Here is a 17,707-nt window from a genome sequence, read left to right on the forward strand (position 1 = left end):
GCAATTAGGTACAGGTGGACAGCGGAAGAACCAAGGGGTTGTTTTTTCTCATGTGAAATGAGACAGTCCACAGTTGCTGGTAGGCATCCACCTACTTCTTCATACAAAGCAAGTAGTTTTCTGTTTTCTCAAGTTCACCTCATGGTCCAAGTTGGCTATTGGCTCCAGACTTTAAGTCCATGATTAAGATCCAGAGAAGGAAGTCAGAGGAAGGGCAAGAAGACTCCTCTCCTGGCTGAGTCAGTTCACTCGAACGACCTTTCCTGGAAGCCCTGTTCAGCAATATCTATTTACATGACTTTGGCCCTCCCCGCAGGGAGGGAGGCCAGAAATGTAGTTCTTTAGCACACACGTCGCCAGCCAGAGTAAAACCTGTGCTCTGTCAGTGAGGAGGAAGGAAAGTATATTCCTACATACTTCCAAGGAGTGCTGAGCAGCTGGCAGCCTCTCCAAGAATGCTTTACATGCTGTTTCCAGAATTTCTTTACAGACGATTGGATTGGAAACTCTATGAGGGCAAGTGTGTAATTGTGTCATCCATAGAGCCTGTGGATTCTCTGAGAGTAAATAGAAATAATGAGATACCATAATCACGTCTGTGTTCTGGGCTCTGTACCAGGCACTTTACAACATACACATTATCTCGTGTTAATTTAGGAACCATGGCAGAGGCTGAGACTAACCCACATGCTGATTACCCAGTGAGACCACAGCTGGCAGGAATGGGAATCATACAATTGCAGAATTGGAGGACATCACCTGTCATCCTCGCACGCACTGGGGTTTGAAGTGATTTGTGGAGCTCTGTGGTTGTCAGTCCCTGGCAGGCAGATGCTATCCCAAGATGGTAGGAAAAGTGACCTAATTTAAATTATCCCGTCACCATCCACATTCAGCAATAAGATTATTGCACTGAAGTTTTGTCAGTCTTTTTTTAAATCTGTATTTGGCTGCACTGGGTCTCCATTGCTACCTGTGGGCTTTTTCTAGTTGCAGTGAGCAGGGGCTAGGATGTGCAGGCTTCAGTAGTTGTGGTGCTCAGGCTTAGCATGTGGGATCTTCCCAACCAGGGATCAAGCCAGTGTCCCCTACCTTGCAAGGTGGATTCTTAACCGCTGGACCTCCAGGGAAGTCCCACACCAAGGGATTTTAACAGATGTGTGAGCATTCTCATTTTCACTCCCATTAAGCATGTAGGTCCCCCATTGGCTCCACCCAGTTAAGCCTGAAGCCATAGTCCCCACAGTCTTCAATGGGCGCATTAGGTTTCCTGCAGGGACTGAGGCAGGGAGGTAGAACTGGAATGAATGGGCAGATCACCCTCTCCTGGTGCTAAATGTGAGAGCCCTGCTAAAGTCCTTCCAGAAAAGCTTCAAGATGTGTTGATAACAGTTTGAGCAGAAGTATTGTTAGAAATGAGTAGAACTCTGTAACGATCAGTTACACATACATCACACCAAGAGATGAAAGACACAGTTGTTTGACAAGGAGTCAAATTAGGATGATTACGAAGTACAGCTCTTTCATGTATATATATTTTTCCTATCATTTGACTTCATTACTTAAAAAAAGAATTAGATGTTACACAAACTTTAATATTAATCTAGCTTTGGCAGAGATGTGGTAGTGTCATGGATTTGAGCATTTAGCTTTCTAACCCCAGAGAGCAATATTTCTTCTCTCCATAATTGGATAACCTGTTCCGACCCATTACCAGGGCACTAAATTTCAAATTCTCCATGCACCTGAGTAGGCCGCTACGTATCTGGCCATCTTAATTTTAGTCTTGATTTATTGAAGATGAATTACATTCCCAACTCTTCCTGGAGCTCTGGGTGAATTTTACTGCAAAAGCAATGGGGGAAAGTTGCCATCATATATCTCTTGCCGGGCAGAGGTTCTCGGTACACAAGGGGGCTCCTCATCCCACTCCTCCATGTCTTAGATCTGGATTTATAACACTGAAGCCCAGCTCCAGGGTTACATACAGGCATATCCGAGATGAGATGGGGAATTTGATTTTGCAATAATGATTACTTGTTGCTGGAGCCCATATTCCTGCAGGCTCTGCCTTTTTCTCCCTCCTGCTGATGAATAAAACTAATTCCAACTGCTACCTTATCTAGCAAAACTCATCTTTCACTTACAAGCGAGACCAAAAGCAGGGAGACGAGAAATCAGGAGAATTTGAGATGCTGGCCATTTTTGCTGCTGTGGCTCAAGGGTTTCTTCTTCCATTAGCGCGATTCCTTTAGGAATATTTTCATCTTTTAAACTTGGGTTTCTTTGTGGGGAGAATGAAAGTGCCGCAGCTCTTCCAGCCTGCCGAGTTAATGTGATGGCCCATCCGTGCTGTCTCTTCCACTTCAGAGAGGCTGGGTCCCCAGGGCTAGTGAGCTGTAGGAGGGATCCCGCGGATTAGGCTTGCCATTTCTGCTGAGGGTCATCTGTGCTTGAGGCCTTGCTGTGGATAATTTTTGTCCCCCCGAACATCATCTACTTGAGAAATTTGTGCCTAGTAGGCCTGTCTGTCCAAGTTAAGCTTGAAATACAATGCCACACAGCTAACCTGACAAGGCATTGCTCTAAACAGCAAGGCCCCAGGCCTGCTTTGTGCAAGACCACAAACTTCCAGCTATCTGATTACAAATTACAAAGTTTCTTTGGTGCAGTCCACGAACTAGTCTGTTTGTGCAAAATGGGTTATCCTTCCTCCACTGGCCCAGTTTTTCCTGACCTTCTGCAACACACACACACACACACAGTCGTTCACTAGTGTGTGACTCTGTGACCCCACGGACTCTAGCCTGCCAGGCTCGGCTCCTCTGTCCATGGGATTCTCTAGGCGCGAATACTGGATGGGGTTGCTGTTTCCTTCTCCAGGGGATCTTCCCGACCTAGGGATCAAACCTGGGTCTTCTGCATTGCAGAAAGATTCTTTATCATCTGAGCCACCAGGGAATGTTTGGCCCTCTGGTTGGCCCCACCAGCTCTACGGTTCCTGTTAGGCATTTGGCTCGAGCCTTGTGACTTGTATGAAAGTACGCTAGAGTTAACTGTCATTGTCAGAAGTTTGGGGCATGGATGACAGGCAGTGCACGAATGCAGTGGTTCTCAGGCTTGAACGTGAATGGTAATCACCTTGGCCTTCCCAAAACACAAATTGCTGGGTCCCCGTTTGAGTGTTTGATTCAACACGTCTGGTGTGGCAACCCCGCCACGAGGACCACCTGTCGGAAGCTTGGGTGACATGGAGAAGCTGCACTCATCCACAAGTGGGTGCTCTTGTCAGTTTTCACATCCGAGTCCAGTTTTCTGGAGGTGGGCCCAGTGTGCTGTTGGAGCATCCTGACTTCCGATCGGCTGTCTCTGTCCCAAGAGCAGCAGCTCTCGGAGAAGGCAATGGCACCCCATTCCAGTACTTTTGCCTGGAGAATCCCACGGACGGAGGAGCCTGGTGGGCTGCAGTCCATGGGGTCTCGAAGAGTCGGACACGACTGAGCGACTTCACTTTCACTTTTCACTTTCATGCATTGGAGAAGGAAATGGCAACCCACTCCAGTGTTCTTGCCTGGAGACTCCCAGGGACGGCGGAGCCTGGTAGGCTGCCGTCTATGGGGTCGCAGAGAGTCGGACACGACTGACGCAACTTAGCAGCAGCAGCAGCTCTCGCAGTAAAGCACTGCATATTCTCAAAGTGACGGAGCTATGCTGGAAGCAGCGCTCAGGGCACCAAGCAGGATTCGGTCCAGGAAAGATCAGAAATGTAAAGCTGCTCCTAGAAGACAGCTGATACCAACACACAGCACATTATTTCACAACACACTCGCCTCTGGGCTTAGTGTGCCGGAGGCATTTCCAAAACTTTATATGATTAATACACGGTAATATTAAGTATATTACCCCTAAAGACCATCTAATATTTTCCTTTCTTTTCATCAGTTTCTTCCATTTTTAATTTGTTAATCCACTTCAAAAATAGGTTCTACTGGTCAAAGGAAGTCACAAGGTCAGTCCAGACTGACCGACCGCTGGAAGGGGAACAAAGTCCTTCTCTTGATGGCAGAGCAGTGTGCTGTCCCGAGTGTACAGGGCAAGGAGGAAGTGTTGTAGACACATTAGAGTCTCACCCACGCTCTCTAATCCTGAGTTTCTGTATCTAAAAAATGGGTATTTTGGTTTTTTAATTATTTTTTGGGGGGGGGCGTGTCTCACAACATGTGGAATCTTAGTTCCTCAACCAGGCATGGAACCCATGCCCCCTACATTGGAATCACAAAGTCTTAACCACAGGACCACCAGGGAAGACCTGAAAATGGGTATTTTAGTATTCCCTCAAATAGATTGTGAAGATTGAGAATGTGGTATGTTATGTGTTGTTGTTTAGTTGCTCAGTTGTGTCCAACTCTTTTGAGACCCTGTGGATTGTAGCCCACCAGGCTCCTCTGTCCATGGGATCACCCAGGCAAGAATACTGGAGTGGTTTGCCATTTCCTTCTCCAGAAGATCAAACCCTCGTCTCCTGCATTGCAGGTGGATTCTTTAACTGAGTCACCTGGGAAGCCCATGTTATGTGTGATAACAGTTTATAAATCATAAAGTGCAAAACATATGCAAGAAATTATAATGGTGGCAGCTAAAGGCAGGCTGGAAGAATGAGAGCAGATTATACAGGGCTTTAAAAGAAGATACAGGAAGTTATTGAAATAATATTTACTGAGCATTTGATATGTGCCAGGCACAGTTCTAAGTACTTTACAGGTTTTATCTTTTTTAATCATTACAGCTTTATAATCGGAGAAGGCAATGGCACCCCACTCCAGTACTCTTGCCTGGAAACTCCCGTGGACAGAGAAGCCTGGTAGGCTGCAGTCTATGGGGTCTCGAAGAGTCGGACACGACTGAGCGACTTCACTTTCATTTTTCACTTTCATGCATTGGAGAAGGAAATGGCAACCCACTCCAGTGTTCTTGCCTGGAGACTCGCAGGGACGGGGGAGCCTGGTGGGCTGCCGTCTGTGGGGTCGCACAGAGTCAGACACGATTGAAGCGACTTAGCAGCAGCAGCAGCAACAGCTTTATAATATGGATATTTTATGGCCATTTTGTAGAAAAGGAAATTCAGGCAAGTGGCACAGCCAGAATTTGAACCCAATTCTGTCTGATTCCAAAGTGTTAACTACTGCACCTGGAGTTCTTTTATTGCTTATCTCCTAATCAATTGGCAATTGGTGAAGGGGAGGGAGCAGCTACCCCAGAACCACTAAAACAGAACTTGGGGAAGCACAACCCAGGATGTTCATTTTTAACTCCACATTAATGTGGGAGAAGCGATCACTCGTGAAGAGGGAACCCAAAGGTGAATACAGCCTCTGTACCCCGACACCGAATTAAACTTTGGAGACAGAGTTTTGGATGAAGTAGAAAAGAACAGCTTTACAACTGTGTGTCCCAATGTGGAGGGGGTAGTGAGAGTTTTATAGTAATGGTTCAAACAGGGTGTGATCAGCTTGTGGACACTCTTCTGATGGGCTGGGGGTGAGGTAAGCGGGAGTCAGCATCACCAACCTTCTGTTTTCCAACCAGTCTGGGGTCTACACATGCTTGTGGGCAGCTTTCAGTTAACTTCTCCTACCTGGTAGGGGTTTCAGTATCTGCAGAAAAGCTCAAGGACATTGTTCTGTGTATCCCTTGAGGAGGAACCAGCGCCCTGCCCCAAGGCTGCACTATTTTTTTTGGCCTCATAGCTTGCAGGGACCCTAGTTCCCCAATCAGCAACTGAACCCAGACTACAGCGGTGAGGGGTTTCGCTGAGAGCTCAGCTGGTAAAGAATCCGCCTGCAATGCAGGAGATCCCAGTTCGATTCCTGGGTTGGGAAGATCCGCTGGAGAAGGGATAGGCTACCCACTCCAGTATTCTTGGGCTTCCCCTGTGGCTCAGCTGGTAAAGAATCCACTTGCAATGCAGGAGACCTGGGTTCGACCTCTGGGTTGGGAAGATCCCCCGGAGAAGGGAAAGGCTACCCACTCCAGTATTCTGGGCTGGAGAATTCCATGGACTGTATATGGGGTCACAAAGAGTCAAACATGACGGAGAGACTTTCACTATCTATCTGCAGCAGTGAGAACACGGAGTCCTAACCACTCGACCACTAGGGAACTCTAGCCATTATTGGTTCTGTTAACTGCTCCTCTCTTGTCTCCACATCCCCTCCCTTTACTAATTAACAACTGTTTGAACCTGCTCCTTGGAACTCAGGGAAGGTCATGGAGGCTGAATGAATTCTATTCCCTGTACTCAAGAAATGGGGGCCACAGAGAGGTTTTGTGCCCAGGACCCCACAGGGTCCTGCTAGGTATCAAGCCTGCTCAGGTTTTTCAGTAGTTCAAAGACACTGAGAGCCAAATTAAGAGAAGACTTAGTCCTGCAGGTGCAGAAGGAAACTTGAGTCAGAAAAGTGCCTAGACGTGAGGAGGATAATGAAGGGCCTTAAAAATAATTCTGCTTTCTGGAGGTAGATGCCAAAGGGAGGGAAATGAAAGGTTAGAAGCCCGACTCGATAACTTGCCATCAGCCAAGTTTACATTCTGTTTACGAATTCATCTATTTCATGCCTCTTTATTTCCGCTGCTAGAAATTCCGAAGTTCCATCTTCACCCCACCCCCACCTAACACCTCATTTCAGATCTGAAGACAAAACACACCTCCTCTGGGAAGTCTTTCCTAACCGCCTTCTGTCCCCAGGTGTCCCACATATGTGCTGCGCTTTCTTCCATACTATCATTTATAATGCCCTGCTGCTGCTGCTAAGTCGCTTCAGTCGTGTCCGACTCTGTGCGACCCCATGGACGGCAGCCCACCAGGCTCCCCCGTCCCTGGGAGTCTCCAGGCAAGAACACTGGAGTGGGTTGCCATTTCCTTCTCCAGTGCATGAAAGTGAAAAGTGAAAGTGAAGTCACTCAGTCGTGTCCGACTCAGCGACCCCATGACTGCAGCCTACCAGGCTTCTCCGTCCATGGGGTTTCCCAGGCCAGAGTACTGGAGTGGGGTGCCATTGCCTTCTCCTTTATAACGCCCTAGGTTGTAAATTTTGGTGGCTAGAGAAACCCTTGAGGGTAAGCACTGTGCAGGAAGAGAGGAGGGAGAAAGGGAGGGATTAATAGTCGAGTCTTAGAAACACTGGATGAATATAGGAGGTGAAGAAGACATTGTCAAGTTGCACTGCCCTGTCCTTTCAACAGGCAGGAAGCCTTGTTGAGACTACAAGATGGACTTTATAAAGTTTACCACACAGCAGCACTAGATACTTGTCAGCACCAGATTTGTTTTTTCACGACTACAAATCAAAGCAGCCTAGCAAAAACGGTCCCTTCCATAATTACACTCGTTTTCTCTTCGCCTACGAAACAACTGGTTGAGATTTTGTAAATACAGATGCCAAGAACACACATCTTTTGCTCTTTACATGGGCATGAATGATTCGGAGAAATGATTTGGGCAAGTTAATCTCTAGATCTACTTCTTCATTTATTAGAAATGACAAAACTGTTCCCCAGAGTTGTCATGACGACCAAGGTGGCAAAGCACGTACGTCAAGACCCTCTGTAAAATACTGGTGGCTGGTAACAGTATAGATAATATATTTATGCCACTATTATTAATATTATTCTATGACTAAATTTCCTCTCCGCCAACCTCTCCAAACCTCTCCAGCGGGTTTAGGGAGGAGGAATAAGTTTAGCTCTAACTTTGAGACATCCTCATCAGCCGGATGCACCTGCCATAATCTAGCATGGTGGCACTGGCTTCTTTCAAGGTCAGGTCAGTGGCTACACCGTAGTGCCGTTACGGGAACCGCCGCTGGGTCGACTCGGCTTCCCCGACGCCCTTTGATGACGCCAAAACCCCGCGCAGGCAAAGCCGTCCACGGAGGTGTGCGCAGGCGCACCGCGGTCGCGGGTGGGCGGAGCAGGCCGGGATGAGCGGCGGTGGGACGGAGATCCCCGTGGGTTGTGAGGCCGCCCCGGGCGGCGGCGGCGGCAAGAAGAAGGACTCTCTGGGGTCCGCGGGCTCGCCGGCGCACCTCATTATCAAGGGTATGGCGTCGCAGGGCTCTCGCCTGGTGGTCCCAGCGCAGCCCCACCGACCAGGCGGCACCCTGTGACCCGGGGCCGAGCCGCAGGTCGCGCCCCGGCGGCCTCGGGTTTGCGGCAGGTTGAGGGTGGGGGACCCTGGCCCGGGTGCGCTCCTTTCTCCGCGCCAGGTGCCTCCCAGCAACGGCAAACCGACCCAGCCCCTCCTGCTTCCTTGTAGAAGCCGCCTGTTTTGAAAGTTTATTTAAGTGGCTTTATTCTTCTGAAACTTGCTTTTGTGCTTGACGTTTTATTTGTGGGATGTGTCCATGTTAATAAATGTTACCCCACTGTATTCATTTTCATTCACTGCTTTGTAGTATCCATGAGTGTATTAGGTTGTTCCCCCACTTTTTTTTCCCTTCGCTTAGGCTCGTCCCGTAGTAAACATCATACAGTCTCTCTTTTTTGTCTAAGAGGTTTTTCTAGGGCACATACTTAGGCGTGAAATTCCTCGGTGTGCGTGTCTTCTAACTTTGTTAGATGTGGCCAGATTGCTCTCGCAAAACTACTTTAGCGATTTACTAACCAGATAATCCATAGTCTAAACTGGACTTTAATCTCAGCATGAAATTGCTGGGTGTATATGCCTTCACTTTATTAGATATTGCCTAATTGTTCTCAAAACTACTTTACCAATTTACTAACCGGATAATCCATAGTCTGAACCGGATTTTAACCTGCGTATGTTTATGGGGAACAGGAAGAGTGAAACAAGCTAGAGATTGTGCCGCTTAGCATGGGTTGACCTTGAATTTCATTTTCTCTTTACAGATCTTGGAGAAGTTCATTCAAGGCTCTTAGATCACAGACCAGTTATCCAAGGTGAAACCCGGTATTTTGTGAAAGAATTTGAAGTGAGTATTTGCAACTCAGTTTGCAAAAATACTGCCCTGATCGTTAGTGTGTTAATACACAGAAGGGAAGTTCTCTAGTTTTAAAATCTCTGATTTCTGTTCTTGTGTCCATAAAATATACAAAGTAAAGCTTATTAAGAGACATTGACATGAATAGAGGGAGCACAAGTGTAGGTGGGAGGAGCCTGGGGCTCCAGGTCTGGTGTGTGCTTTGGCTTATTTACTGTCTGTTGAGCTCAGTTTTTCATCTGTAAGATGAGGTATAGTTAAAAAAAAAAAAAAAAAAAAGATTTTAAAGATGGATGGGTCAGTTTTCCAGACCCTTTTTCTGTATTCTTTTATTCTCATTTGAGGCAGCAGCATCTACCCAAAGCTCTCAAGTTAAAGTGTGAGAATCACCCCTGGTTATTCCCTCCCCTGTAGGTCACATTCAGCGAACAATTTCTAGACATTACTGCATAAATCTATCCTTTCTGATTGGTATGCCTGCTCTATCAACCCAGTCAAATCTAGTCTTCACCCTGCGGCCAGAGTAGTAGTTGTTGAGTCACTCAGTCATGTCTGACTCTTTGTGACCCCATGGACTATAGCATGTAAGTCTCCTCTGTCCTCCACTCTCTCCCGGAGTTTGCTCAAATTCATTGACTCAGTAATGCTGTCTAACCAGCTCATCCTCTGCTGCCCTCTTCTTTTGCCTTCAATCTTTCCCATCATCAGGGTCTTTTCCAGTGAGTTGGCTCTTCGAATCAAGTGGCCAAAGTATTGAAGCTTCGGCTTCACCTTCAGCCCTTCCAATGAATTTTCAGGGTTGATTTCATGTAGGATTGACAGTCCAAGGGACTCTGCCAGAGTTTAAAACTCTCAGGTATCATTTTCTGTCTATAGACAAAAGGCCAGTATCCTGTTGTGACCTGGTCCCTGTCTTTCTAGCTGGACCATCTACCACCCAACCTTGTATGTTCTGTCTCAACAGTCCTGATGCACCAGCCTGCCATCCTGTCGCACTTGACTGTGGTTTTGCACATGTAGAATTGGTTCACTGTGCATAACACCCCACGCTCCTGTTAGGTTGATAATGGTTAATAGTGTTACACAAACAATTTTGTGATTCTCTGTGAGTCAGGATTTTATTTTCAAGTGAGACTCCAAGGAGGAAGTCTTTGGTCTGCCAAAAGGAGAGAAGGTTTCCATAAACCCTTTACAAGTCCAGAAAGCCTCTGGTACAGAGCACTTAGGAGGCACGGACAGGGCTGCTGCATTGGACACCATTTCTGGGCTCAGCAAACTCAAAGTCTGCGTAACACCTGCTTCACAGCGTTGTTGTGAAGATGAAAGGTGTGTGTCTCTTGGAGTATTTTTTGGTACCTGAAGGTAGCTGTTGGTTTTCTTCATCATCATTTTATGGCAGGATAAGAATAGTTATCCCTCACACAGAAAACTCACTAGACCCTGTCCCCTTATCCTGCTATGTAAAGATCGTTGGCGGTTCCTTAGTGAGAAGAACGTCTAGACACAGCATGATGGGTACTCTGCTCAAGGTCTTACAGGGTGAAGATCCAGGGCTGGGCCAGGCTCCATCGTTGCTTGGTGCTCAGGGTCCTCCTGATTCCCGTGACTGGCAGGACTCACTTCCTCACTGAGGTAGACGAAGGTCCCATTTCCTTGCTTGCTGTCAGCTGGGAGTCACTCAGCTCCTAGAAGCCACCCACCTTCCTTGCCATATGGTCCCTTCTTCAAAGACTTAACACGTGGAGAGACCATCAGGTGGAATCCCTCTCATGCTTCAAGTCTCTCTTGCCTGGAAGAGTTCATGCCTTGTTAAGGACTCACTGATGAAGTCAGGCCTCCTTGAGATCATCTCCCTTCAAGTCAGCTGATGTGAGACTTAGCTTCACAGCAGGACCTCCGTTAGGATTTGACTGAATAACTGACAGATGTGTGTGGGCTTCCCGGATGGCGCAGCTGTGAAGAATCTGCCTGCCAGTGCAGGAGATGGGTTTGACCCTGGGTCGGGAAGATCCCCGGAGTAGGAAATGGCAACCCACTCCAGTAATCTTGCCTGGAAAATCCCGTGGACAGAGGAGCCTGGCGGGCTACAGTCCATGGGGTCCCAGCGTCTGATAGGACTGATCAGTGTTGCTGTTCAGTCACTCAGTCGTGTCTGACTCTTTGCAGCACGTCCCCTTCTCCTCCCACCTTCAGTCTTTCCCAGCATCAGGATCTTTTCTAATGAGTCACCTCTTCACATCAGGTGGTCAAAGTACTGGAACTTCAGCTTCAGTCCTTCCAGTGAACATTCAGGGTTGATTTCCTTTTTAGGATAGACTGGTTTGATCTCCTTGCAGTCCAGGGGACTCCCAAGAGTCTTCTCGAACACCACGGTTCAAAAGCATCAATTCAGTTTTCTTTATGGTCCAACTCTCACATCCATACATGACTACCGGAAAAACCATAGCTTTGACTAGACAGACACTTGTCAGCAAAATAACGTCTCTTCTTGTTAATGTGCTGTCGAGGTTGGTCATAGCTTTTCTTCCAAGGAGTAAGCGTCTTTTAATTTCATGGTTGCAGTCACCATCTGCAGTGATTTTGGAGCCCAAGAAAATAAAATCTGTCACTGTTTCCACTGTTTCCCCATCTGTTTGCCATGAAATGATGGGACCAGATGCCAGGATGTTATTTTGTGAATGTTGAGTTTTAAGCCAGCTTTTTCACTCTCTTCTTTCACTTTCATCAAGAGGCTCTTTAGTTCCTCTTTGCTTTCTGCCTTAACGGTGGTTTCATCTGCATATCTGAGGTTATTGGTATTTCTCCTGGCAGTCTTGATTCCAGCTTGTGCTTCATCCAGCTTGGCATTTCTCATGATGTACTCTGCATATAAGTTAAATAAGCTCAGTGACAATATACAACCTTAATGTACTCTTTTCCCAAGTTTGAACCAAGCCATTGTTCCATGTCCGGTTCTAACTATTGCTTCTTGACCTGCATAGATTTCTCAGGAGGTAGGTAAAGTGGTCTGGTACTCCCATCTCTTTCAGAATTTTCCACAGTTTGTTGTGAATCACACAGTCAGAGACTTTAGCATAGTCAATGAAGCAGAAGTAGATGCTTTTCTGGAACTCTCTTGCTTTTTCGATGATCCATTGGATGTTGGCAATTTGATCTCTGGTTCCTCTGCGTTTTCTAAATCCAGCTTGAACATCTGGAAGTTCTCAGTTCTTGTCCTGTTGAAGCCTGGCTTGGAGCACATCATAGCATAGGGTGTATACTGGGGGTGGGGATCTCAGGGACCACCTTAGAATTGTGCCTCCCATAAGCTCTTATTACTACCTATGTTTTTCTTACTCTTTGCTTGTTTATTGCCTGTTGCCTTTCATGAGAATGTAGACACTTAACCATTCTTATGCTTTGTTGTATCCAAGTGCCTAAAAGAATGTCTGGTGTGTTGAAGATACTTAGTATGATTCAGGGGAACAGTTGGCAGAGCTTGGACTAAAACTTGGCACTTCCAACATCCCCTGGTTTTTTCATAAGTCATCTTGCTCCCCCTGCCCCAGGCTGACTAATTTGAAATACCAAATAGTTTTTATTTTTTTAAAAGTCTGTAAATGTGTCTCAAGACCCGTGTGTGTGTTTGCTCAGTGTCCAAGTCTTTGTGATCCCATGGACTGCAGCCCACCAGGCCCCTCTGTGCATGGAATTCCCCAGGCAAGAATACTGGAGTGGGTTGGCCTTCCCTTCTCCAGGGGATATCCCTGACCCAGGGATCAAACCTGCATCTCTTATGTCTCTCACATTGGGAGGCATATTCTTTACCACTAGCGCCACCTGGGAAGGAGATTGTTTACTAAAGAATAACATTTTCACACTGGATATGGTAGATGTAAGCTTGTTATAGAAGGTCCAACAGAACGTCTCGAGCACTTACTTTGTGTGAGACCTCGTGTTAGGAACCAGCACTGTGTCCGTGGGTGGGACAGACCCAGGCCCCGCTTCCTGCAGCCGGGCTGACTGCTGTCCTCATGGAAGAATCGTCCCTGAAGGGCCCAGCCTTTTGTCGGCGTGTCGGTGCTCTCTGCAGCTGCCTGTCACTTCACTCGTCTTCATGAAAGGTACCTGGCGCCGGCCTCTCCCACAGTCCCCTCTTGGGCCGTCTTTCTGGGAGTTCAGTGGAAATCACTCTGCATCGGCCTGGGCTGCCTATTCTGACTGTTACACTCTGACCGTTCCCTTCAGATTGTGAGGGAGACGCCGAGAGTGTTTTGGAGATTTAGAGTCGAGCAGAGATGTGCAGTGTTTACAGTTCTTTTCTGGGCCCAAACAATGACCTCCTCTACATAATGAAAGCGGTCTTCCCTGAGTCGCACAGCTGGGCCCGGAGGAATGGTGAGGAGCGCTGTCAGGGCTTCGGGAGGTTTCCCATTTTGTTTTGTTTTTTTAATTATTGAAGTACAGTTATTAACAGTGTTGCAGGTACACTGCAGAGGGATTGAGTTAGGCACACATACATTCTTTTTCAGATTCTTTTCCATTACAAGTTATTACATGACGTTGAACGTGGTTCCTTGAGTTTTTGTCTCCTCTAGACCATTTAAATGTGGTTCACTTGAAGCAAACTGGTTCACGTTTAAAGGGAAGCTTGTTTGTAGTTTACGTATTTTTAAAAGTTAATGCACCAGGCAACAACAATCTTTTTCTTTATAAAATTTTATCTCCAAAAGACAGGAGTAAGCGCCACGCGGTGGCAGCGTTGCTTCAGTTCTCGGCGTCCTGTTACAGTACTCTAGGCCCTCTGTGTGTTCACTAGCGTTTCAGGACCCTTGACTGTCTTGCTCCTGACTTTGCACAGAGCTTTTATTCCCCCGATTCCAGTAAGTGCTGTGAACAGAGATCCGGGTGGGGCCCCTCGAGTGCGCATCCGCCTGGTGGTCTCAGCGAGTGAGTAACGAGGTGCCAGGCCTCTGAGAGGGGAGGCCCGCGCGGGTCACAGTTCATGACCTGCGGTCCTGCGCCAGCTCCTTGCTTCATCTTCAGCAGGTTTCATTCTCTGTTTTACTCGAGTTCTCGAATATACCCGCTTGTGTCTGAAGGAAGGTGTTTGGTTCCTAGTGACAGACCCCTGAAGAGAGTGGCTCTCCTTTCCTCCCACAGCGGCCAGAGCCCCACAGCCTCAGCCTTTCCTCCAGCGGGGTTGCTCGCGTCCTCTCGCTCACAGGGTGGCTTCGGGAGGCCAGCCATCACGTGTGCATTTCCTGCAGCAGAAGGGAAGGCAGATGGGAGGTGGCTAGCGGTGACTGTTCCACAGGCACCTTTACCACCAAATGCTTCCCAGGTGGCTTCCCAGGTGGTAAGGAATCCACCTGCCAACACAGGAGGTGCAGGAAACGCAGGTTCAGTTCCTGGGTGGGAAAGAGTCCCTGGAGGAGGAAATGGTAACCCACTCCAGTGTTCTTGCCTGGGAAATCCCACGGACAGAGGAGCCTGGTGGGCTACAATCCTTGGGGTCGCAAAGTTGACCACGACTGAGCAGGCACGCCGCTGCTGCAGTGACTCCATTAATGCTTGGTGACCACCACCAAATGGTATTTGGGTGTGGAGAGGAAGAGGGAAGAGAGAAGAGGGGAATGGATCCAGAACTGTCTGCCTCAGCAGATATGCAAAAACAAATAAGAAACGGTCTCTACCTCCAGGGATTTACCATCTGCAGAGGGCAGATTGTAATGGTGAAATTATGATGATAAAGTAAGCACAATGATTGAAATCTCAGAAGAGGGAACAACTCTCAACTGAGTTGGGAGGGAACTCTTCTGAAGAGGGGCTGATGTTTGATCTGAGAAAGAAACATTGATGTTAGAGAAATATAGAAAAAGTGGAAGCAATGTTGATTATATGTGAGGGAGAAAAAAAAATTGTTCAAATAGGCACAGTAATAAGAGTTGGGAAGGTTCATATTGATGCATTTGAATGTTGATTTATTAAAGAGAAAATCCCTTGAAAGGAGGACAAAGTAGAATTTCACTTGACATCTGATCTCTCACTTTGGTTAGGTTGTAAAAGTATCTCAGATTATTAAATATAAGGAAAAAGTCTATCCCCCATATGACATGTAATAAATATATATATATATATATATACAGTATGGTTTTAGGATTTGTGGGACTATTTTTTGAAGGAAAGAAAAATTTAAATATTACATCAGTCTCTCATTTCCTCTCTGATACTATTAAATTACATCTTTAATGTAAAAATATAATAACTGTACTAATACTCTGAATAATTGCTAACATTTTTAAGTGTTTAGTGCCAAGTACTATCTTAAGCACGTTATATGAGCACTTGTTATCAGTTTCAATTTGAGAAAAGTTAACTGAATCTAATTTTATGAGGTGTTATACATCAGAAAGCAAGCTTCATTCTTTCATTCTCTCTCAACTTCTGTATAAGTTTAAAATTTTTTATTATGGAAAAATTAGAGTAAAATATCTTACCACAGCTGCTTCATAAGATGGTTCAAAACAAAACTTGTAGTGACTATTATAACATTATTTCCTTATAATCAAGTTTACCACCCTTCATTTTCAATGAACTTTTTGCATTGTATTATCTTAAGATTTACAGTAAACTTAACTCATATAGCACAGAGTTCTCGAATACCCCTCACCCACCTTCTCCCGTTATTAATCTCTTATATTAATTACTATTCTACATCAGTAAAAACTAAGAAACTGACACTGGAGCTTGCTGCTAATGAAACACCAGACTTGACGCGGATCTCACCGGTTTTTCCATTACAGCCTCTTCCTGTCCTGGGATCTAATCCAGGGCAGCACACTGCTCTTAATTGTCATGTCTCTCTAGTCCGCTTTGGTCTGTGACAATTTTTCGGTCTTTCCTTGTTTCTCTTGATCTTGACAGTCTTGAGTTCTGGCCAGTATCCTGTAGAGTGTGGCCCAGTCTGGGTCTGTCTGATGTTTTTCTTAGCATTAGACGGGGCTGACGTGCTCTGGGAAGGCGTCCCAGCGAGGGAGCACGTCCTTCTTGTCACGTCACCTGGGGAGGTGCATGCCGTCATCATGACGTCACTCACGAGGTCACCTTCATTGACTCCTCGGTGAAGTTCATGTTTTTCTCATTCCCCACTTTATTCCCTGGGAGCAAGTCACTCAGTCTAGCCCACCCAAGCGGGAGGGTGGTGTAAGCTCAGCTTTCTGAAGCTGGGGCCGGGCTCGGGGTCCCCAGGACCACCCCCAAGTGCATCAGTTCACCAGCATTTCTCAGCATGCTGGTGCCCGAGGTTTATCATGGCCGAAGGAGGCAGAGCAGACTTGGCAAAGGGAACAGGTGCCTGGGGAGGCGTCTAGAGGAAGCTAGGCAGAAGCTTCCAAGAGTGTCTCACCCGGTGGAATCACAAGAGGCACACTTCACTCCCCCAGAAGTGGGTTGTGACAACACATGATGCGCTGTCTTCCGAGGAAGCTCGTCTGAGCCTGGGAGTCCAGGGTTCTTACTGGGGACCTGAGAAGTAGGCAGCCTCTGCCTGGCACGTATCACAGTTCAGACTCCTGGAAGGAGAGAGGTGTCTTGTCATTCACAGGAAGTGTTACCTGCTTGGGAGCTGTTGGCTGGTCAAGTTCCCAGTCCCCAGCAAGGCCAACCATGCAGCCAGGCCTTTGTAAGGTGGTCTCAGGCCCTCAGTGATAACTCTCTTCTACACAGGGAAGAACCCACGTATTACTACTTTTTCCACACATTTTTATTTGAGTGAAGTGGGATCAGAGCATAATAATAGAAGCTTTATGATGGTAAGAAGAACAAAATATAATTTAAAATCTGATCATTTCTTTGCCACAGATGAGATGCATGGAATCTAGGTCTCTTTTCTTGTTCTTTTGGTGTTTCTCATGTCCATTTTTAAACATTGGTATGAAAATATGACTCATATTTGCAACTTTTGAAGCATTTCATAGTTTTAAAAAAATACCTCCATGTTGTGACCTTATTCATTGCAAATAATTAGAAGAAGGCTGTATAAATTTCAGTAATAAGTAGTAACATAGCAACCAGAACTTGGGTGGAAGTCTCAGAAAGTAATTACTAAGATTTAAGGCACAATATGTACTTTCTTTTAATAGGAAAAACGTGGTCTTCGAGAAATGCGAGTTCTTGAAAATCTGAAGAACAAGATCCATGAGACAAATGAACATACTCTTCCGACGTGCAGAGAAACGATGCAAGACAACTTAAACCGAGTTCTCCAGAGATGTAAGCCGGCGTGATTGTTTTTTTATATTGCTTTATTTCATACGCACGCTCTGCCCAAACGGATTTCCCAGGGTGTTTGATGGGAGGTGGAGACGAGAGGGAAGCCGCCCAGTTTCAGAAGTCAGGTGATTAGTGTCAGTCGCCCTTGATGTTAAGAGCATTAACCTCCACAGCAAGATGGGCGCGCAAGATTACCCTTCCAGGATGTAAGAAAACTGAAACCTTTTTTTACCTTAAAAAATGTATCTGCAAGAAGATGTTTGATGACCAGGAATTAGGGTGTGCAATGAAGCTTCGTTGCCAAGCAGGATACCAGAGTTTTTAACTTAAAAAAAAGAAGCCCTGTCATAAATGTTTGTGTTTTATCACTTTTTTTATTAAGCAAAATGTTTTAATGTGGAAAGATGTTCACAAAAAAGAATAGTTTTCAAACATATCAGATTACAAAATCAAAG

The 17,707-nt window shown here is 46.3% G+C and overlaps 1 protein-coding gene across 3 annotated transcripts in view; it reads left to right on the forward strand.

Moving 5' to 3' along the window:
- The first annotated feature begins 7,952 nt into the window (after positions 1-7,952).
- Positions 7,953-17,707, forward strand: part of BLOC1S5 (biogenesis of lysosomal organelles complex 1 subunit 5) — a 47,620-nt gene continuing 37,865 nt past the window's right edge. For 2 of the 3 annotated variants that reach the window (XR_014063289.1, XM_081523670.1), the window contains exons 1-3: positions 7,953-8,097; positions 8,908-8,990; positions 17,123-17,252. Coding sequence is in view for 2 of the 3 variants with exons in the window: in XM_081523670.1 (XP_081379796.1) it covers positions 7,980-8,097; positions 8,908-8,990; positions 17,123-17,252 (331 nt within the window). In the remaining variant the exon portion in view is untranslated. The remainder of the gene's footprint in view (positions 8,098-8,907; positions 8,991-17,122; positions 17,253-17,707) is intronic. The other variant, XM_081523672.1, reaches the window with a different exon arrangement.

Source organism: Giraffa tippelskirchi, chromosome 8, assembly GCF_054371585.1.
Source record: "Giraffa tippelskirchi isolate mGirTip1 chromosome 8, T2T-mGirTip1v1.2.pri, whole genome shotgun sequence".
In the NCBI taxonomy this organism is placed as follows: Eukaryota; Metazoa; Chordata; class Mammalia; order Artiodactyla; family Giraffidae; genus Giraffa; species Giraffa tippelskirchi.